This window comes from Salmo trutta, chromosome 2 (genome assembly GCF_901001165.1).
Source record: "Salmo trutta chromosome 2, fSalTru1.1, whole genome shotgun sequence".
In the NCBI taxonomy this organism is placed as follows: domain Eukaryota; kingdom Metazoa; phylum Chordata; class Actinopteri; order Salmoniformes; family Salmonidae; genus Salmo; species Salmo trutta.
In genome coordinates, this window is record NC_042958.1 from 39,298,204 (window position 1) to 39,323,736 (window position 25,533).

Below are 25,533 nucleotides of genomic sequence, written 5' to 3' on the forward strand. Positions count from 1 at the left end.
GTACCTACCTGACTGTACTGACCACTCTGTACCTACCTGACTGTACTGACCCCTCTGTACCTACCTGACTGTACTGACCACTCTGTACCTACCTGACTGTACTGACCACTCTGTACCTACCTGACTGATTGTACTGACCACTCTGTACCTACCTGACTGACTGTACTGAACACTATGTACCTACCTGACTGTACTGACCAATCTGTACCTACCTGACTGACTGTACTGACCACTCTGTACCTACCTGACTGACTGTACTGACCACTCTGTACCTACCTGACTGACTGTACTGACCACTCTGTACCTACCTGACTGACTGTACTGACCACTCTGTACCTACCTGACTGAAACACTATTTCAACCGTCTTATTTGTTTCTCCTATAGAATCATAGCACTGGGTGGCCACTTCCACACGGCCTTCTCAGCTGTTTCCAGCTGTCCTTTCTTGCCTTAATTTCCATATTTTCTCTTTTCTACCTCTCCCTCTGTCTACCTCTTTCTTTCTCTCCCCCCTCTCTCTCGCTCTCTCTCTCTCTATCTCTGTCTCTCTCTACCCCACTCTCTACCCCTCTCTCTCTCTACCCCCTCTGTCTCTCTCTCTACCTCTCCCTCTCCCTCTCTCTCTTTCTCCCCCGTCTATCTCTCTCTCTCTACTCCTCTTTCTCTACCCTCAATCTCTCTCTATCTCTCTCTATCTCTCTCTCTCAACCTTTCTCTCTCTCTCTACCCCTCTATCTCTATCTCTCTCTCAACCTCGCTCTCTCTCTACCCCTCTCTCTCTCCCTACCCCTCTCTCTACCCCTCTCTCTCTCCCTACCCCTCTCTCTCTCTACCTCTCTCTCTATCTTTCTCTCAACCTCGCTCTCTCTCTTCCTCTCTCTCTCTCTTCCCCTCTCGCTCTCTCTCTTCCCCTCTCTCTCTCTCTCCCTACCCCTCTCTCTACCCCTCTCTCTCTCCCTACCCCTCTCTCTCTCTACCTCTCTCTCTCGCTCTATCTTTCTCTCAACCTCGCTCTCTCTCTTCCCCTCTCTCTCTCTCTTCCTCTCTCGCTCTCTCTTCCCCTCTCTCTCTCTCTCTCCACTACTCTCGCTCTCTCTCTCTCTCTCTCTCTCTCTCTCTCTCTCTCTCTCTCTCTCTCTCCCCCTCTCTCTCTCTACCTCTCTCACTACCCCTCATTCTCTCTCTCTCTCTCTCTTTTTCTACCTATCTAACTATCTCTCTCTATCTCTCTCTCTCTCTCTCTCAACCTTTCTCTCTCTCTCTCTACCCCTCTATCTCTATCTCTCTCTCAACCTCGCTCTCTCTCTACCCCTCTCTCTCTCCCTACCCCTCTCTCTCTCTCGCTCTATCTCTATCTTTCTCTTTCTCTCAACCTCACTCTCTCTCTTCCCCTCTCTCTCTCTCTTCCTCTCTCTCTCTCTCTTCCCCTCTCGCTCTCTCTCCCCCTCACGCTCTCTCTACACCTTTCTCTCCCTACCCATCTATCTCTCTCCACTACTCTCGCTCTCTCTACCCCTCTCTCTCTACCCCTCTCTCTCTCTCTCTCTCTCTCTCTCTCTTTCTACCCATCTAACTAACTATCTCTCTCTCTCTCTCTCTCTCTGTCTCTGTCTCTGTCTCTGTCTCTCTCTCTCTATATATATATATATATATACCCTTCTCTGTCTCAGCCACCTAAAACCTTTTGGAGGTGCTGCCAGGGTCTGTGGGAAAATACTCTGGGTAGTTTAAAGAGAAAGATTTATCGCCAGAGTGCAGAACAGGTAAATGGGTTAGTGTGAGCCGAAGCAGCATGCCATGTCTCTACTACAGTGTGTCTCTACTACAGTGTGTCTCTACTACAGTGTGTCTCTACTACAGTGTGTCTCTACTACAGTATGTCTCTACTACAGTATGTCTCTACTACAGTGTGTCTCTACTACAGTGTGTCTCTACTACAGTGTGTCTCTACTACAGCATGTCTCTATTACAGTATGCCTCTACTACAGTGTGTGTGTGTCACAGCAAGGCACCTGATTGGTTCTGTGAAATGACCCAGTGTTTGGCTGTCCCAAACAGCATCCCATTTCCTATATCCTGTACACTGACTAAACAGAACATTAAAAACACCTGGTCTTTCCCTGACATAGACTGACCTGGTGAAATCTCCCTTATTGATGTCACCTGTTAAAGATGCAGAACGCTTTGCTCTGCTGTTTCCTGGTTGCTACAGTTCTAAAGAGTTTGACTAACTTCAGTTTATTTGACCAAACAAGCAGGTCTAGTGTAGAGAATCGTTATACCATCTAAACCACAGTGAAATGTATTTTCCATAACCAAACATATTGTATTTTCAGCTGTTTGAAGTGTAAAGAAAACGAAAGAGATGCAAAAACTAAATTTAAAAACTGGAAGCATAGAAATGTGCCGATAGAACAGATCTACAGCTTCTCTTAAAATAGATCGACAGCTTCCCGTAGAACAGATCTACAGCTTCTCTTAGAACAGATCTACAGATTCCCGTAGAACAGATCTACAGCTTCCAGTAGAACAGATCTACAGCTTCCCGTAGAACAGATCTACAGCTTCCCGTAGAACAGATCTACAGCTTCCCTTAGAACAGATCTACAGCTTCCCGTAGAACAGATCTACAGCTTCCCTTAGAACAGATCTACAGCATCCCTTAGAACAGATCTACAGCTTCCCATAGAACAGATCTACAGCTTCCAGTAGAACAGATGTACAGCTTCCAGTAGAACAGATCTACAGCTTCCCATAGAACAGATCTATAGCTTCCCTTAGAACCGATCTACAGCTTCCCTTAGAACAGATCTACAGCTTCCCGTAGAACAAATCTACAGCTTCCCGTAGAACAAATCTACAGCTTCCCTTAGAACAGATCTACAGCTTCCCTTAGAACAGATCTACAGCTTCCAGTAGAACAGATCTACAGCTTCTCTTAGAACAGATCTACAGCTTCCCGTAGAACAGATCTACAGCTTCCCGTAGAACAGATCTACAGCTTCCCGTAGAACAGATCTACAGCTTCCTGTAGAACAGATCTACAGCTTCCAGTAGAACAGATCTACAGCTTCCCGTAGAACAGATCTACAGCTTCCCTTAGAACAGATCTACTGCTTCCCATAGAAAGTAGAACAGATCTACAGCTTCCAGTAGAACAGATCTACAGCTTCCAGTAGAACAGATCTACAGCTTCCCATAGAATTTAGAACAGATCTACAGCTTCCAGTAGAACAGATCTACAGCTTCCCATAGAACAGATCTACAGCTTCCTTTAGAACAGATCTACAGCTTCCCTTAGAACAGATCTACAGCTTCCCTTAGAACAGATCTACAGCTTCCCATAGAAAGTAGAACAGATCTACAGCTTCCAGTAGAACAGATCTACAGCTTCCAGTAGAACAGATCTACAGCTTCCCATAGAATGTAGAACAGATATACAGCTTCCAGTAGAACAGATCTACAGCTTCCCGTAGAACAGATCTACAGCTTCCCTTAGAACAGATCTACAGCTTCCCGTAGAACAGATCTACAGCTTCCCTTAGAACAGATCTACAGCTTCCCATAGAAAGTAGAACAGATCTACAGCTTCCAGTAGAACAGATCTACAGCTTCCCATAGAATGTAGAACAGATATACAGCTTCCAGTAGAACAGATCTACAGCTTCCCGTAGAACAGATCTACAGCTTCCTTTAGAACAGATCTACAGCTTCCCTTAGAACAGATCTACAGCTTCCCATAGAAAGTAGAACAAATCTACAGCTTCCAGTAGAACAGATCTACAGCTTCCAGTAGAACAGATCTACAGCTTCCCATAGAATGTAGAACAGATCTACAGCTTCCAGTAGAACAGATCTACAGCTTCCCGTAGAACAGATCTACAGCTTCCAGTAGAACAGATCTACAGCTTCCCATAGAACAGATCTACAGCTTCCCTTAGAACAGATCTACAGCTTCCCATAGAAAGTAGAACAGATCTACAGCTTCCAGTAGAACAGATCTACAGCTTCCAGTAGAACAGATCTACAGCTTCCCGTACAACAGTACAGCTTCCCGTAGAACATATCTACAGCTTCCCATAGAACAGATCTACAGCTTCCCGTAGAACAGATCTACAGCTTCCCGTAGAACAGATCTACAGCTTCCCTTAGAACAGATCTACAGCTTCCCATAGAACAGATCTACAGCTTGCCGTTGAACAGATCTACAGCTTCCCGTAGAACAGATCTACAGCTTCCCATAGAACAGATCTTCAGCTTCCCATAGAACAGATCTACAGCTTCCAGTAGAACAGATCTACAGCTTCCCATATAACAGATCTACAGCTTCCCTTAGAACAGATATACAGCTTCTTAGACATGTTTCCAATGAGAATGACAGATTTATAACCAATCACTTGGTCGGGTCGCCCAAAAGGTTCATATTGCAGCTTTAAATCCACTTTGATCCGTGTAGGTGAAGGGAGGAGACAGGTTAAAGAAGGATTTATAGGCCTGGAGACAATTGAGACATGGATTGTGGATGTGTGCCATTCAGAGGGTGAATGGGCAAGACTAAAGGTTTAAGTGTCTCTGAACAGGGTTTGGTAGTAGATGCCAGGTATGCTGGTTTGTGTCAAGAACTGCAATGCTGCTGGGTTTTTCACCCTCAACAAATTCCCATATCTTTATCCAAGATGGCGTAGCAGTCAGACATCCTTTGTCCTCGTCCTGTCGTATCCCATGTAAATATATTTTTATATATTTTTCTTCGCATTCTTTTTATATTTTTTTCTAAAACTCAACTTCAAAACACTCTTCTGCAACCCGCCTCACCCAATGTGGTGCAGATCTGTTTTTTTCTAAAGTATTATTCACCTTGAATTCGGAATCCCCCAACAGAAGCTACCCAGTTCACTAGCTGCTAGCCAGCTAACCACTGCTAGCAGTCATCAGCTAACCGTTAGCTCGGAAAGCTCTCGCCAGTTTGTACAACGTGACTCAAACCAGAGCATACTGGACCTATTTTCTCTCCATATCCCTGTATTCCTACCGCAAGCTCTGGACATTTTCACCTGGATCTTCGCAGCTAGCTAGCTGCTATCCGAGTACTGGCCAACGTCGGTCCCGGAGCAAGCACCAATTAGCCTGGAGCTAGCACATGCTAGGCCCTTTCTCCCGGCTAGCTGAAGAGGCCCATCAGCCACTCCTGGGCTACAATACCTGGACCCCTTCTACAGCTGGTACAGGGCAGGGAACCCCGCCGATCCTTCACGACTGGACTACGACATAATGCCCATCCGATAGCCGAGGCCCGCTAACTGCTAGCTGTCTAGAGCTTATTGAACTGTTAGCTGTATAGATCCATCAACCAATTTCTTGGGCCACTGTACCTATTTTGCCAATTGGACGTGGAACCCTCTGCTATTCGGAACCCTACTAATTCCATCACAACTGGTCTATTGACGTCACCGCATGTGGAGGTCAAAACAGACTTTCCTCCGTCGAGACGTCCCTCTAAGGCCCTTCTGCTAGCTTGCTAGCTCCAACCTGCTAGCTGTCTGAATCGCCGTGTCTCCAGCCAGCCCAACCACTCACTGGACCCCTATTGATCACCCGGCTACGCATGACTCTCTCTAGTATCAATATGACTTGTCCATTTCTGTCCTGGTTAGTGATAATTGTCTTATTTCACTGTAGAGCCTCTAGCTCTGCTCAATATGCCTTAACCTACCATTTAGTTCCACCTCCCACATATGCGGTGACATCACCTTGTTTAAACATCTCTAGAGACAATATCTCTCTCATCATTACTCAATGCCTAGGTTTACCTCCAATGTACTCACATCCTACCATACCTCTGTCTGTACATTATGCCTTGAATCTATTCTATTCTTGAATCTACAACCCCAAATCCGTAAACACGGGCACCCTCATAGATATCATCCTAACCAACTTGCCCTTCAAATACACCTCTACTATTTTCAACCAAGATCTCAGCGATCACTGCCTCATTGCCTGCATCCGTAATGGGTCCGCGGTCAAACGACCACCCCTCATCACTGTCAAACACTCCCTAAAACACTTCAGCGAGCAGGCCTTACTAATCGACCTGGCCAGGGTATCCTGGAAGGATATTGACCTCATCCCATCAGTAGAGGATGCCTGGTTATTCTTTAAAAGTGCCTTCCTCACCATCTTAAATAAGCATGCCCCATTCAAAAAATAACCAGGAACAGATATAGCCCTTGGTTCTCTCCAGACCTGACTGCCCTTGACCAGCACAAAAACATCCAGTGTCGTTCTGCATTAGCATCGAACAGCCCCCGTGATATGCAACTTTTCAGGGAAGTTAGGAACAAATATACACCGGCAGTTAGGAAAGCAAAGGCTAGCTTTTTCAAGCAGAAATTTGCATCCTGTAGCACAAACTCAAAAAAGTTCTGGGGCACTGTAAAGTCCATAGAGAATAAGAGCACCTCCTCCCAGCTGCCCACTGCACTGAGGCTAGGAAACACCGATAAATCCACTATAATTGAGAATTTCAATAAGCATTTTTCTACGGCTGGCCAAGCTTTCCACCTGGCTATCCCTACCCAGGTCAACAGCCCTGCGCTCCCCACAGCAACTCGCCCAAACCTCCCCCACATCTCCTTCACCCAAATCCAGATAGCTGATGTTCTGAAAGAGCTGCAAAATCTGGACCCCTACAAATCAGCCAGGCTAGACAATCTGGACACTCTCTTTCTAAAATTATCTGCCGAAATTGTTGCAACCCCTATTACTAGCCTGTTCAACATCTTTTTCGTATCGTCTGAGATTCCCATTGATTGGAAAGCTGCCACGGACACGCCCCTCTTCAATGGGGGTGTGACGATCATCAAAAGGATCAAGGTGCAGCGTGATAAGTGCTCATATTTCTTTATTGTAACTCAGAACACTAAATCAAAATAATAAACAACGAAAAACGAACGTCACGTTCTGCAGGCTTACTGAGCTGTACAAAACAAGATCCCACACTGAAAAAGGGAAAAAGGGCTGCCTAAGTATGATTCCCAATCAGAGACAACGATAGACAGCTGCCTCTGATTAGGAACCATACTCGGCCAATCAAAGGAAAAAACAACATAGAAATATAACACATAGACTGCCCACCCCACACCCTGACATAACAAAATAGAGATATAAACCGTCTCCCTCAGGTCAGGGCGTGACAGGGGGAGACACTCTAGACCCAAACTGCTACAGACCTATATCTATTCTACCCTGCCTTTCTAAGGTCTTCGAAAGCCAAGTTAACAAACAGATTACCGACCATTTCGAATCACACCTTACCTTCTCCGCTATGCAATCTGGTTTCAGAGCTGGTCATGGGTGCACCTCAGCCACGCTAAAGGTCCTAAATGATATCATAACCGCCATCGATAAGAGACATTACTGTGCTGCCGTATTCATCGACCTGGCTAAGGTTTTCGACTGTCAATCACAACATTTTTATTGGCAGACTCAACAGCCTTGGTTTCTCAAATGACTGCCTCGCCTGGTTCGCCAACTACTTCTCTGATAGAGTTCAGTGTGTCAAATCGGAGGGCATGTTGTCCGGACCTCTGGCAGTCTCTATGGGGGTGCCACAGGGTTCAATTCTCGGGCCGACTCTCTTCTCTGTACATCAATGATGTCGCTCTTGCTGCTGGTGGTTCTTTGAACCACCTCTACGCAGACGGCACCATTCTGTACACCTCTGGCCCTTCTTTGGACACTGTGTTAACAAACCTCCAGATGAGCTTCAATGCCATACAACTCTCCTTCCGTGGCTTCCAACTATTCTTAAATGCAAGTAAAACTAAATGCATGCTCTTCAACCGATCGCTGCCCGCACCTGCCCGCCTGTCCAGCATCACTACTCTGGATGGTTCTGACTTAGAATATGTGGACAACTACAAATACCTAGGTGTCTGGTTAGACTGTAAACTCTCCTTCCAGACTCACATTAAGCATCTCCAATCCAAAATTAAATCTAGAATCGGCTTCCTACTTTGCATCAAAGCCTCCTTTACTCACGCTGCCAAACACGCCCTCGCTTCATACTCGTTGCCAAACAAACTGGCTCCAGGTCATCTATAAGTCTCTGCTAGGTAAAGCCGTGCCTTATCTTAGCTCACTGGTCACCATAGCAGCTCCAACCCGTAGCACGCGCTCCAGCAGGTATATCTCACTGGTCACCCCCAAAGCCAATTCTTCCTTTGCCTGCCTCTCCTTCCAGTTCTCTGCTGCCAATGACTGGAACGAACTGCAAAAATCACTGAAGCTGGAGACTCTTGCCTCCCTCATTAGCTTTAAGCACCAGCTGTAAGAGCAGCTCACAGATCACTGCACCTGTACATAGCTCATCTGTAAATAGCCCACCCAACTACCTCATCCCCATACTGTATTTATTTATTTATTTTGCTCCTTTGCACCCTTGTATCTCTTCTTGCACATTCATCTTCTGCACATCTACCATTCCAGTGTTTAATTGCTATGCCAGTGTTTAATTGCTATATTGTAATTACTTTGCCACCATGGCCTATTTATTGCCTTACCTCTCTTATCCTACCTCATTTGCACATGCTGTATATAGATTTTTCTACTGTATTATTGATTGTATGTTTGTTTAATCCATGTGTAACTCTGTGTTGTTGTATGTGTCGAACTGCTGTGCTTTATCTTGGCCAGGTCGCAGTTGTAAATGAGAACTTGTTTTCAACTGGCCTACCTGGTTAAATAAAGGTGATATAAATAAATAAATAATCTCAATATTTGGAAGGAGTTCCTAATGTTTGGCATACTGAGTGTATATTCCCTATATAGTGCACTACTTTACCCAGGGTAGGGAATAGGGTGCCATTGGGGACGCATGTTCTGTTTGCAGGGGAATGCTGCATGAGGCTCTCTGCCCTGATAACCATTATGCACTAACAATCTCACAATATGAAACATAACTGTCCAATACTGTCCCCTTTCTATATCTGTCTCCTCTCTTATCTCTGCCCCTCCTCTCCATTCCTCTCTAACCCTGTCTCTTCTCCTCTATCTGTCTAACCCTGTCTCTTCTCCTCTCCCTCTCTATTCCTGTCTCTTCTCCTCTCCCTTTCTATCCCTGTCTCTTCTCCTCTACCTCTCTATCCCTGTCTCTTCTCCTCCCCCTCTCTATCACTCTCTTCTCCTCTCCCTGTCTCTTCTCCTCTCCCTCTCTATCTCTATCCCTGTCTCTTCTCCTCTCCCTCTCTATCCCTGTCTCTTCTCCTCTCCCTCTCTATCCCTGTCTCTTCTCCTCTCCCTCTCTATCTCTATCCCTGTCTCTTCTCCTCTCCCTCTCTATCCCTGTCTCTTCTCCTCTCCCTCTCTATCCCTGTCTCCTTTCCCTCTCTATCCCTGTCTCTTCTCCTCTACCTGTCTAACCATGTCTCTTCTCCTCTCCCTCTCTATCCCTGTCTCCTCTCTATCCCTGTCTCCTCTCCTATCTCCTCCTCTCCTCTCCCTTCCCTCTCTAACCCTGTCTCCTCTCCTATCTCCTCCTCTCCTGTCTAACCCTGTCTCCTCTCCTATCTCCTCTCCTGTCTAAACCTGTGTTCTCTCCTCTCTAACCCTGTCTCCTCTCCTATCTCCTCCTCTCCTCTCCTCCTCTATTTAAAGGACAACAACATGACCTCAGCTCCTGAGAGTATTTTACTACACCGCCTCCACACCAAGATCTCCTCCTCTTCATCCCCCTCCTCCTCCGGGCCTCCTCATCCCTGCGTCTCTTTCTCCTCCTCCCTCCCCAAGAACACCTCCATCTTGTCTAGTCTGAAGAGAAGGAGCAAGAAGAGGAGAAGGAAGGGAGACGCTGGCCGTCACACCGTTCAGAGAATCATGGTTGTAGAGGGGGAGGAGCAGACAGAGTTGGCATGTCCTGCTGAAGCTGCACCCCAGCCAATCACGCTGTACGACACCCAGACCTGGCCAATGAAGGAGGGCCGGAGAAAGAAGAGCTTATTAAAGGCAGAGGGGGTGGGGCCAGGGCAGGGGGTGGAGCTCGTGGACTACATGGATAACCCATTGGCCAGGGATATTGAAGATGAATGTTCTGGGGTCTACACTGTCAGCCCCTATGCAGTGACAGAGGCAGTCTCTATAGCTCCACCCAGGGGCCAGGTGAGGAGCCACTGCAGGTTCCTGTCTCTGGGGTCTGTTTTGACATTTGACCTCTCCAAAGACATGAGGTTGATCCCCAGTATACAGGACGTAATCACTATAGGACTCCCAGAACACAGGGGGACCCCCAACCCAAACCTCAATCCCAACCCTCACACAGAGACACACGCAGCCCTCAGCTCTTTCAAACAGACCCGCTCCCCTCCCTCTCACCCTTTAGATGGACCCCCTTCCTCAAAAACACTGACCCGCTCCCCTCCCTCTCACCCTTTAGATGGACCCCCTTCCTCAAAAACACTGACCCGCTCCCCTCCCTCAGACACACACAGAGCTTCAGACAATGAGGCCGTCACTACTTACAGATATGAAACAATGACACAGGTACAGACACAACCACTACTGACACAGATACAGACACAGCCACTACTGACACAGACACAGCCACTACAGATACAGACACAGACACAACCACTACTGACACAGACACAGCCACTACTGACACAGATACAGACACGGTCACTACTGACACAGCTACAGACACAACCACTACTGACACAGATACAGACACAACCACTACTGACACTGACACAGACACAGCCACTACTGACACAGACACAGACACGGCCACTACTGACACAGACACAGACATGGCCACTACTGACACAGACACAGCCACTACTGACACAGACACAACCACTACTGACACAGATACAGACACAACCACTACTGACACAGACACAACCACTACTGACACTGACACAGACACAGACACAACCACTACTGACACAGACACAGACACAGCCACTACTGACACAGATACAGACACAACCAATACTGACACAGATACAGACACAACCACTACTGACACAGACACGGCCACAGACACTACAGACACAGACACAAATACTGAAACAGACAAAGCCACTAACACAGGCTATTCAGCTGGAGCCTCTGTCTAATCTAGATACAGATTTTCCTCCTCCTCCTCCTCCTGCCCTGGATGAGGACTGGGATCAGAACGTACCAAGCGATGACCTATCCCTATCACAGATCCAGACCGTACACCAGGAGCCTGGGCAGGAGTGGTCAGAGCTCGTCTCCAGCAAGCAACCACCAATCACAGCTTATTGTCCAAAGAGTTCCCTTCCAAAGAACCGAGACCATTACAATTACAGGGAAAGAGCCGTGGATAGTAGAAGTCCCATTGTAAAGAGCAAGGACCCCTGTCCCTCCTCAACCTATCAGAACCATGAGAGCAAAGACCCCTGTCCCTCCTCAGCCTATCAGAACCATGAGAGCAAAGACCCCTGCCCCTCCTCAGCCTATCAGAACCATGAGAGCAAAGACCCCTGTCCCTCCTCAGCCTATCAGAACCATGAGAGCAAAGACCCCTGTCCCTCCTCAGCCTATCAGAACCATGAGAGCAAAGACCCCTGTCCCTCCTCAGCCTATCAGAACCATGAGGATGGACACCAGTACCATCATAGGTTGAAGACCCAAAGAGAGAGTGTTGACCTCCAGGAGACCTGCCAGGCATCTCAGATGGTTGTGAATCTGAAGATCAGTGGGTTAGGGAGTATGATGGAAGACTCTATGGACTCTGGCATCTCTGGTGTCTCCAACTCTGGGAGCTTGAAGCTCAATGCTGCTGATGTTCCCCAAGAGCTCCAGCCCAGGAGGACTGTGTTGGGGAGGCTAGTGTGTCTGGAGGTGGAACGTATGGAGGCTGTGTCCAGACCCAGGGAAAACCCCGCAGCAACCCCAGCTCCTGCCCACCCAGAGACAAAAACAACACCCAGAAACAGACACCCCGACCACCAGACAGAGACAGAACTCGACTCTGACCCGGTCCACCCCGAACTCCTCATCCATCCAGACCACCAGACAGAGACAGAACTCGACTCGGACCCGGTCCACCCCGACCTCCTCATCCATCCAGACCACCAGACAGAGACAGAACTCGACTCGGACCCGGTCCACCCCGACCTCCTCATCCATCCAGACCACCAGCAGTTTGAGGAGTTTGAGGAGGAGCTGGAGGACATTTGGAACCATAGCAACGGCTACAGACAGAGTATCTCCTCTGACATCATGTACCAGCCACACCAAGAGGAGGAGGAGGGGGGAAGTAGCAACACCCCAGGACTGACCACAGACCCCCTGTCACCCCCCCAGAACCAGGCCCAGCCCCAGGTTCCTCCCTACAGAAAGCTGATAACAGCCTCTGCCCCTAACCTTCTGGTGGCTGAATTCACATTCCCCTCCTCCCTCCAAACCCTACTGGGGTACAACCAGGACCAGGGCTTTAGCCAAGACCCTAACTCCAGAGAAGAGCTCCCTATCCTGCCTTACAGAGACAGGAGGTCCTGGGCAGCTTTCCCTATTCAGGACCAACCCTGGAGGACCACAGCACTGGTCAATGAAACAGCAGCAGACCCAGTCAAGCTACCGGAAGTAGAGAACCAGAAGAGATATATCTACCAGTATAGAGAGGAGGAGGAAGAGGATGAGGAGGAGAAGATGGAGGACACAGGCTGTTCAAAGGTGAGGTCTACTTTGACAGGCTCACTGACTTTGACCTCTGAGATCAGTGAGCTTCTGTTGTCTCTACTCTACTGTCTCTACTCTGCAGTCTCTACTCTACTGTCTCTACTGTCTCTACTCTACTGTCTCTACTGTCTCTACTCTGCTGTCTCTACTCTGCTGTCTCTACTCTGCTGTCTCTACTCTACTGTCTCTACTCTGCTGTCTCTACTGTCTCTACTCTACTGTCTCTACTGTCTCTACTCTGCTGTCTCTACTCTGCTGTCTCTACTCTACTGTCTCTACTCTACTGTCTCTACTGTCTCTACTCGACTGTCTCTACTCGACTGTCTCTACTCTGCTGTCTCTACTCTACTGTCTCTACTGTCTCTACTCTACTGTCTCTACTCTGCTGTCTCTACTCTACTGTCTCTACTCTACTGTCTCTACTCTGCTGTCTCTACTCTACTGTCTCTACTGTCTCTACTCTACTGTCTCTACTCTGCTGTCTCTACTCTGCTGTCTCTACTCTACTGTCTCTACTGCATCTCAGTTGTATCTCTTATCACTGATTCACTCTTTTATTTACAACTGTTATCAATTTTCTCTTATTGTCAGTAACAGACAAATGCCTCGATTCAGCAAATACTTGTAAATACGTTCACTAAACTCAGTGAATGTCAGTCTTGACCCTGAGAGGACCTCTCCCCTCTCTCCAGGTCCCATCCATGTGCCTGCTGTCTGTCCACATGGGTCTGGACAGAGACAATCAGCGAGCTTCAAGTTGTGGCACTCTGGAGGGTGTCATGGAAAAGCAGGGAGAGAGTCTGGCCACATGGGGGAGATGTGGCACTATGGTGAGAGACCAGGAGCAGCAGGGACAAAGTCTGGCCACAGGGGGGAGATGTGGCACTATGGTGAGAGACCAGGAGCAGCAGGGACAGAGTCAGGTCACAGAGGTGTGATGTGGCACTATGGAGGGTGACCCGGAGGGAAAGACAACACACTCATACAGCTAGTTAGTCCTCTAGTTAGTCAACTAGTCAGTCATCTGGTTAGTCTAGTTAGTCCTCTAGTTAGTCAACTAGTCAGTCATCTGGTTAGTCTAGTTAGTCCTCTAGTTAGTCTAGTTAGTCCTCTAGTTAGTCAACTAGTTAGTAATCTGGTTAGTCTAGTTAGTCCTCTAGTTAGTCGACTAGTTAGTCATCTGGTTAGTCTAGTTAGTCCTCTAGTTAGTCATCTGGTTAGTCTAGTTAGTCCTCTAGTTAGTCAACTAGTTAGTCATTTGGTTAGTCTAGTTAGTCCTCTAGTTAGTCAACTAGTTAGCCATCTGGTTAGCCATCTACTTAGTAATCTAGTTAGTCCTCCAGTTAGTCAACTAGTTAGTCAGCTAGTTAGTCAGCTAGTTAGTCATCTAGTTAGCCACCTGATAAGTCTAGTTAGTCCTCCAGTTAGTCCTCCAGTTAGTCCTCCAGTTAGTCCTCCAGTTAGTCAACTAGTTAGTCAGCTAGTTAGACATCTGATTAGCCATCTGGTTAGTCAGCTAGTTAGTCAGCTAGTTAGGCATCTAGTTAGGCATCTAGTTAGTCAGCTAGTTAGTCATCTATTTAGTCAGCTAGTTACTAAGCTAGTTAGTCAGCTGGTTAGTCATCTGGTAATTATAGTTAGTCAGCTAGTTAGTCAGCTAGTTAGTCAGCTAGTTAGTCAGCTGGTTAGGCATCTTAGTGAATTTGTGCCTTTTCTATCAGATACTATTATCTGAGTGAATAAAAGTGTCATTTTTGTGTCTGGTTGGGATGTGTTGTTCTCTGGCTGATACTGGGATGTGTTGTTCTCTGGCTGATATTGGGATGTGTTGTTCTCTGGCTGATATTGGGATGTGTTGATCTCTGGCTGATATTGGGATGTGTTCTCTGGCTGATTTTGGGATGTGTTGATCTCTGGCTGATATTGGGATGTGTTGTCTGGCTGATATTGGGATGCGTTGATCTCTGGCTGATATTGGGATGCGTTGATCTCTGGCTGATATTGGGATGTGTTGTCTGGCTGATATTGGGATGCGTTGATCTCTGGCTGATATTGGGATGCGTTGATCTCTGGCTGATATTGGGATGTGTTCTCTGGCTGATATTGGGATGTGTTCTCTGGCTGATATTGGGATGTGTTGTTCTCTGGCTGATATTGGGATGTGTTGTCTGGCTGATATTGGGATGTGATGATCTCTAGCTGATATTGGGATGTGTTCTCTGGCTGATATTGGGATGTGTTGATCTCTGGCTGATATTGGGATGTGTTCTCTGGCTGATATTGAGATGTGTTGATCTCTGGCTGATATTGGGATGTGTTGATCTCTGGCTGATATTGGGATGTGTTGATCTCTTTGGTCATGCATTTCTTTCAAACCTGTCATCAGAATGGGAGTGGGTCTGAGCTGCAGACGATGGAGGGAACCCTGGAGAGGAAACACAAGCTGCAGGTGGGAGGAAAGAAGGTGAGAGGGGAGCAATACTACAGATATTGCATTTATACTACATTTACAAGCGATACTACTACATTTACACTCTATATTACATTTACACTCTATACTACATTTACACTCTGTACTACATTTACACTCTATACTACATTTACACTCTATATTACATTTACACTCTGTATTATATTTACACTCTGTCCAACGTTAACACACTATACTACATTTACACTCTATATTTCATTTAAACTCTGTCCAACATTTACACTCTATATTACATTTACACTCTATATTACATTTACATTCTATACTACATTTACACTCTATATTACATTTACACTCTATATTACATTTACACTCTATATTACATTTACACTCTATATTACATTTACACTCTATACTACATTTACACTCTATAGTACATTTACACTCTATATTACATTTACACTCTATATTACATTTACACTCTATACTACATTTACACTCTATTACATTTACACTCTATACTACATTTACACTCTATATTGCATTTACACTCTATATTACATTTACACTCTTTTTTACATTTACACTCTATATTACATTTACCCTCTATACTACATTTACACTCTATATTACATTTACACTCTATACTATAGTTACACTCTATACTATAGTTACACTCTATACTATAGTTACACTCTGTACCACATTCACACTCTATACTAAATATATCCTCTATACTACATTTACACTCAATGCTACATTTACAGTTTATACTCCAATAGTTACACTCTACACTCCAACATTTACACTCTATACTACACTTACAATCTATACTACAATATTTACACTATACACTACAACATTTACACTCTATAACACATGTACACTTTATAGTACAATGTTTACACTCTGTACTAGACACTGCAACATTTATAGTCTGTACTACTTTCACACACTATACTACAGATATTACAACAGTTACACTCTATACTACAGTTACACTCTATACTACATTTACACTCTATATTACATTTACACTCTATATTACATTTACACTCTATATTACATTTACACTCTGTCCAACATTTACACTCTATATTACATTTACACTCTATACTACATTTACACTCTATATTACATTTACACTATATATTGCATTTACACTCAATACTACATTTACACTCTATTACATTTACACTCTATATTACATTTACACTCTATATTACATTTACACTCTATATTACATTTACACTCTATACTACATTTACACTCTATATTACATTTACACTATATATTGCATTTACACTCGATACTACATTTACACTCTATATTACATTTACACTCTATATTACATTTACACTCTATTACATTTACACTCTATATTACATTTACACTCTATACTACATTTACACTCTATATTACATTTACACTCTATATTACATTTACACTCTGTCCAACATTTACTCTCTATATTACATTTACTCTCTATATTACATTTACACTCTATATTACATTTACACTCTATATTACATTTACACTCTGTCCAACATTTACACTCTATATTACATTTACACTCTATATTACATTTACACTCTGTCCAACATTTACTCTCTGTATTACATTTACACTCTATATTACATTTAAACTCTATATTAAATTTACACTCTATATTACATTTACACTCTATATTACATTTACACTCCATACTATAGTTACATTCTATGCTATAGTTACACTCTGTACCACATTCACACTCTTTACGAAATATATACTATATTTACACTCAATGCTACATTTACGGTCTATACTCCAATAGTTACACTCTACACTCCGACATTTAAATTCTATACTACATTTTCAATCTATACTACAATATTTACACTGTACACTACAGCATTTACACTCTATAACACATGTACACTTTATAGTACAGCGTTTACATTCTGTACTAGACACTACAACATTTATGTTCTGTACTACTTTCACACACTATACTACAGATATTACAATAGTTACACTCTATACTACAGTTACACTTTATACTACAGTTACACTCTATATCAGGGCTTCACAACCCTCTTCCTGGAGATCTACCGTCCTGTTGAAAACAGACTGAAAACCTACAGGACAGTAGGTCCCCAGGAAGAGGGTTGGAGTGAAAACCTACAGGGCAGTTGATTTCCAGGAAGAGGGTTGGAGTGAAATCCTACCGGAGAGTAGATCTCCAGGAAGAGGGTTGGGCTGAAAACCTACAGGACAGTAGATCTCCAGGAAGAGGGTTGGGCTGCCCTGCTCTATATTATATTTACACTTTATGCTACCTAATTTACACTCTATAACACAACATTTGCACTATATATTACATTTACACTCTGTATTACATTTACACTCTGTCCAACATTTACACTCTATACAACATTTACACTCTATATTACATTGCCACTCTGTCCAACATTTACACTCTATATTACATTTTCCCTCTATATTACATTTGCACTCTATATTACATTTACACTCTATACTACATTTACACTCTATATTACATTTACACTCTATACTACATTTGCACTCTATATTACATTTACACTCTATTACATTTACACTCTATGTTACATTTACACTCTGTCCAACATTTACACTCTATATTACATTTATACTCTATATTACATTCACACTCTACATTACATTTACACTCTGTACTAAATTTACACTATAGATTACATTTACATTCTATATTACATTTACACTCTGTCCAAAATATACACTCTGTCCAACATTTACATTCTATATTACATTTACTCTCTATATTACATTTACACTCTATACTACATTTACACTCTATATTACATTTACACTCTATATTACATTTACACTCTGTCCAACATTTACACTCTATATTACATTTACAATCTGTATTACATTTACACTATGTCCAGCATTTACACTCTATATTACATTTACACTCTATATTACATTTACACTCTATATTACATTTACATTCTACATTACAATTACACTCTATTCTACATTTACACTCTATACTACATTTACACTCTATATTACATTTACACTCTGTCCAACATTTACTCTCTATATTACATTTACACTCTATATTACATTTACACTCTATATTACATTTACACTCTATATTACATTTACACTCTGTCCAATATTTACACTCTATATTACATATACACTCTATATTACATTTACACTCTATATTACATTTACAGTCTATACTACATTTATACTCTATATTACATTTACACTCTGTCTAACATTTACACTCTATATTACATTTACACTCTATATTACATTTACACTCTGTACTACATTTACACTCTATATTACATTTACACTATATACTATATTTACACTCTATACTATAGTTACACTCTGTACCACATTCACACTCTATACTAAATATATCCTCTATACTACATTTACACTCAATGCTACATTTTCAGTCTACACTCCAATAGTTACAGTCTACACTCCAACATTTAGACTCTATACTACATTTACAATCTGTACTACAATATTTACACTATACACTACAACATTTACACTCTATAACACATGTACACTTTATAGTACAACGTTTACACTCTGTACTAGACACTACAACATTTATAGTCTGTACTACTTTCACACACTATACTACAGATATTACAACAGTTACACTCTATACTACAGTTACACTCTATACTACAGTTACACTCTATGAGAGTAGGTCCCCAGGAAGAGGGTTGGACTGAAAACCTACTGGACAGTTGATCTCCAGGAAGAAGGTTGGGCTGTAAACCTACAGGACAGTATGTACCCAGGAAGAGGGTTGAGCTGCCCTGCTCTATATTATATTTACACTCTATGCTACCATATTTACACTCTATAATACATGTACACACTATAGTACAACATTTAGCCTCTATGCTACCATATTTACACTATAACACAACATTTACCCTCTATAGTACATTTACACTCTATACTACAATATTTACACTCAATAATACAACATTTAAATGCTATACTACCGTATTTACACTCTACAATACAACATTTACACTCTATAGTACATTTACACTCTATACTACAATATTTACACTCCATACTACAACATTTACACTCTATACTACATTTACACTCTATAGTACAACATTTAGGCTATATACTACCGTATTTACACTCTATAGTACAACATTTAGGCTATATACTACCGTATTTACACTCTATAATACAACATTTACACTCTATAGTACATTTACACTCTATACTACAATATTTCATCTCAATATTACTTTTACAATCTATACTATATGTACACTCCATGCTACAGACACTACACCATGTACACTCTTTACTACAGACACTACACAAATTATACTCTATACTACAGACACTACACCATGTACACTCTATACTACAGACACTACACAAATTATACTCTATACTACAGACACTACACAAATTATACTCTATACTACAGACACTACACAAATTATACTCTATACTACAGACACTACAATGTTTACACTCTATGCTACAGACACTACAACGTTTACACTCTATGCTACAGACACTACAACGTTTACACTCTATGCTACAGACACTACAACGTTTACTCTCCATGCTACAGACACTACAACGTTTACACTCTATACTACAGACATTACAACGTTTACACTCTATACTACAGACACTACAACGTTTACACTCCATGCTACAGACACTACAACATTTACACTCTATACTACAGACACTACAACGTTTACACTCTATACTACAGACACTACAACGTTTACACTCCATGCTACAGACACTACAACGTTTACTCTCCATGCTACAGACACTACAACGTTTACTCTCCATGCTACAGACACTACAACGTTTACACTCCATGCTACAGACACTACAACGTTTACTCTCCATGCTACAGACACTACAACGTTTACTCTCTATGCTACAGACACTACAACGTTTGTCTGTCTGTCTGTCTGTCTGTCTGTCTGTCTGTCTGTCTGTCTGTCTGTCTGTCTGTTCTAGGTCAGGTCTCCAGATAGGTAATGTGTCTGTCTGTCTGTCTGTCTGTCTGTCTGTCTGTCTGTCTGTCTGTCTGTCTGTCTGTCTGTCTGTCTGTCTGTCTGTCTGTTCTAGGTCAGGTCTCCAGATAGGTAATGTGTCTCTCTGTCTGTCTGTTCTAGGTCAGGTCTCCAGATAGTTAATGTGTCTGTCTGTCTGTCTGTCTGTCTGTTCTAGGCCAGGTCTCGAGCATGGAGCTCCCATCATGCAGTGCTTTACAAACAGACACTCTGCTTCTACCAAGACAGCAAGGACACACTGAGGGTGAGAAGAGGCAGGACTCTAGTTCAGACATAAAAGGTCAAATAGGGGGTGCTGGTATTTGTCGTCTTTCATACATGTGTCAGTGTGTTATCTGTGGGTTATAACATACATGTGTCAGTGTGTTATCTGTGGATTATAACATACATGTGTCAGTGTGTTAACTGTGGGTTATAACATACATGTGTCAGTGTGTTATCTGTGGGTTATAACATACATGTGTCAGTGTGTTATCTGTGGGTTATAACATACATGTGTCAGTGTGTTATCTGTGGGTTATAACATACATGTGTCAGTGTGTTATCTGTGGGTTATACCATACATGTATCAACCCAGGTTATGAGTCGACCCACTCATCACTAACATAGTCGTGCTGTCTGATGGATAAGACATGGGTTTTAATGGTCTTGTTTTCTCTTCAATGTTATATCTTGAAACATCCATATAAACCATGTGTTTATTAATGATTCCAGTAATGTCCCTGTCCTTGTGTTGTGAGATGGGACGCCAGTTGACAGTGATCAGAAATGTGATTTCTTCTACAATGTTTCAGAAGACGATTGTATTCTCAGTAGTCCCAAATGGACACAATAGTCCAGTAATGTCCCTGTGTCCTCCAGAACTGTGTGTGTGTCCTGTCTCTAACCCTGACGGGAGCAGAGTGTGTCTCAGCCCCGGAGAACACTAAGAAACCGCAGTGTTTCAGTCTGCGCTTAAGAGACGGCTCTGAGTACCTCCTCAACACAGCAACCCGATTCATGATGAAGAAATGGATGCTGAAAATACAAGCCAACACTGGTAAACACAAAATATACAGCATCTCGTTTCTATGGGTAAACACAACTATTGAGTAAAAAGTCTGCAATATTATACTCATAATGAACAGAGAGTTAATATATGCACCTGTTATGTATTTAACAATGCATTGACTATAAATAATTGATGGTGAAGATGTTATATCTCTTGTCTGTGTATCTGTGTGTTTCCTGTAGTGCCCAGTGAGCATGTCTCCTCCATGACGTCACCCAGCGACCCCTTGGTTCAGGACCCCCCTGTCCACTTCACCACCTCTTTCCTCTCACCAAGTACCCACACAGGGACAGCCAGAGCCAAGGAGAGAGTGGTCCTGACCCGAGAGACTCACCGTCAGATCCCAGAGAAACAGCAGGACCCAACATCCGCATCACGTACAGGTCCTCGTGGTAAGAGTCTGGCTCTGGGATATACAGAACCAACCGAAAGTAGGATTTATCCAAATGATTATTTATTACTTATAGATGATTAAAGAACACAACAGGAACTCTAATACACTATCACTATTCTACTGGTACTCTAATACACTATCACTATTCTACTGGTACTCTAATACACTATCACTATACTACTGGTACGCTAATACATTATCACTATACTACTGGTACTCTAATACACGATCACTATACTACTGGTACTCTAATACACTATCACTATACTACTGGTACTATGGTACTCTAATACATTATCGCTATACTACTGGTACTCTGGTACTCTAATACACTATCACTATGCTACTGCTACTCTGGTACTCTAATACACTATCACGATACTACTGGTACTCTGGTACTCTAATACACTATCACTATACTACTGGTACTCTAATACACTATCACTATAGCACTGGTACTCTGGTACTCTAATATACTATCACTATACTACTGGTACTATAATACATTATCACTATACTACTGGTACTCTAATACACTATTACTATACTACGGGTACTCTAATACACTATCACTATACTACTGGTACTCGAATACACTATCACTATACTACTGGTACTCTGGTACTCTAATAAATTATCACTCTGCTACTGGTATTCAGGTACTGTAATACACTATCACTATACTACCGGTACTCTGATACATTATCACTATACTACTGGTCCTCTGGTACTCTAATACACTATCACTATACTACTGTCACTCTGGTACTCAAATACATTATTGCTACACTACTGGTACTCTGGCACTCTAATACACTATCACTATACTACTGGTACTTTGGTACTCTAATACACTATCACTATACTACCGGTATTCTGGTACTCTAATACACTATCACTATACTACTGGTACTCTAATACACTATCACTATAGCACTGGTACTCTGGTACTCTAATACACTATCACTATACTACTGGCACTATAATACATTATCACTATACTACTGGTACTCTAATACACTATTACTATACTACTGGTACTCTAATACATTATCACTATACTACTGGTCCTCTGGTACTCTAATACACTATCACTATACTACTGTCACTCTGGTACTCAAATACATTATTGCTATACTACTGGTACTCTGGCACTCTAATACACAATCACTATACTACTGGTACTTTGGTACTCTAATACACTATCACTATACTACCGGTATTCTGGTACTCTAATACACTGTCACTATACTACTGGTACTCTGATACACTATCACTATAGCACTGGTACTCTGGTACTCTAATACACTATCACTATACTACTGGTACTATAATACATTATCACTATACTACTGGTACTCTAATACACTATACCTATACTACTGGTACTCTAATACATTATCACTATACTACTGGCATTATGGTAATCTATCACACTATCACTATACTACTGGTACTCTAATACACTATCACTCTGCTACTGGTATTCAGGTACTGTAATACACTATCACTATACTACCGGTACTCTGATACATTATCACTATACTACTGGTCCTCTGGTACTCTAATACACTATCACTATACTACTGGTACTTTGGTACTCTAATACACTATCACTATACTACTGGTACTCTAATACACTATCACTATACTACTGGTACTCGAATACACTATCACTATACTACTGGTACTCTGGTACTCTAATACATTATCACTCTGCTACTGGTAATCAGGTACTGTAATACACTATCACTATACTACCGGTACTCTGATACATTATCACTATACTACTGGTCCTCTGGTACTCTAATACACTATCACTATACTACTGTCACTCTGGTAGTCAAATACATTATTGCTATACTACTGGTACTCTGGCACTCTAATACACTATCACTATACTACTGGTACTTTGGTACACTAATACACTATCACTATACTACCGGTATTCTGGTACTCTAATACACTATCACTATACTACTGGTACTCTAATACACTATCACTATAGCACTGGTACTCTGGTACTCTAATACACTATCACTATACTACTGGTACTATAATACATTATCACTATACTACTGGTACTCTAATACACTATTACTATACTACTGGTACTCTAATACATTATCACTATACTACTGGCATTATGGTAATCTATCACACTATCACTATACTACTGGTACTCTAATACACTATCACTCTGCTACTGGTATTCAGGTACTGTAATACACTATCACTATACTACCGGTACTCTGATACATTATCACTATACTACTGGTCCTCTGGTACTCTAATACACTATCACTATACTACTGTCACTCTGGTACTCAAATACATTATTGCTATACTACTGGTACTCTGGCACTCTAATACACTATCACTATACTACTGGTACTTTGGTACTCTAATACACTATCACTATACTACCGGTATTCTGGTACTCTAATACACCATCACTATACTACTGGTACTCTGGTACTCTAATACACTATCACTATATTACTGGTACTCTAATACAGTATCACTATACTACCGGTACTCTATAACATTGTCACTATACTACTGGCACTCTGGTACTCTAATACACTATCACTATACTACCGGTACTCCAGTACATTATCACTATACTACTGGTACTTAAAAACATTATCACTATACTACCGGTACTCTGGTACTCTAATACACTATCACTATACTACTGGTACTCTAATACATTATCACTATACTACTTGTACTCTGGTACTCTAATACATTATCACTATACCACTGGTATTCTGGAACTCCAATACACTATCACTATACTACTGGTACTCTGGTACTCTAATACACTATCACTATACTACTGGCACTCTGGTACTCTAATACAGTATCGCTATACTACTGGTACTCTGGTACTCTAATACACTATCACTATACTACTGGTACTCTGGTACTCTAATACACTATCACTATACTACCGGTATTCTGGTACTGTAATACACCATCACTATAGAACTGGTACTCTGGTACTCTAATACACTATCACTGTACTACCGGTGCTCTAATACATTATCACTATACTACTGGTACTCTAATACACTATCACTATACTACTGGTACTCTGGTACTCTAATACATTATCACTATACTACTGGTACTCGAATACACTATAACTATACCACCTGTACTCTGGTACTATAATACATTATCACTATACTACTGGTATTCTAGTACTCTAATACACTATCACTATACTACCGGTACTCTAATACACTATCACTATACTAATGGTATACTGGTACTCAAATACATTATCACTATACTACTGGTATTCTGGTACTATAATACACTATCACTATATTACTGGCAGTCTAATACATTATCACTATACTACTGGTATTCTGGTACTCTAACACATTATCACTATACTACTGTTACTATAATACATCATCACTATACTACTGGCACGCTAATACACTATTACTATACTACTGGTACTCTAATACATTATCACTATACTACTGGTATTCTGGTACTCTAATACATTATCACTATACTACTGGTACTCTTATACACTATCACTATACTACTGGTACTCTAATACGTTATCACTATACTACTGGTATTATGGTACTCTAATACACTATCACTATACTATTTGTACTCTAATACACTATAACCATACTACTGGTACTCTGATACATTATCACTATACTACTGTTATTCTGGTACTCTAATACACTATAACTATACTACGGGTCCTCTGGTACTCTAATACATTATCGATATACTACTGGTATTCTGGTACTCTAATACACTATAACTATACTACTGTACAGGTGTGCTGTTAAACTTTTCCTAATCTGCTTT

At 42.1% G+C, this 25,533-nt stretch overlaps 1 protein-coding gene across 1 annotated transcript in view; it reads left to right on the forward strand.

Moving 5' to 3' along the window:
- Positions 1 to 25,533, forward strand: part of mymx (myomixer) — an 87,199-nt gene that overhangs the window by 53,759 nt on the left and 7,907 nt on the right. Inside the window, exons 11-15 of the mRNA XM_029701881.1 lie at positions 13,399 to 13,596; positions 15,093 to 15,170; positions 20,397 to 20,483; positions 21,101 to 21,278; positions 21,473 to 21,682. Coding sequence (XP_029557741.1) covers positions 13,399 to 13,596; positions 15,093 to 15,170; positions 20,397 to 20,483; positions 21,101 to 21,278; positions 21,473 to 21,682 — 751 coding nt within the window. The remainder of the gene's footprint in view (positions 1 to 13,398; positions 13,597 to 15,092; positions 15,171 to 20,396; positions 20,484 to 21,100; positions 21,279 to 21,472; positions 21,683 to 25,533) is intronic.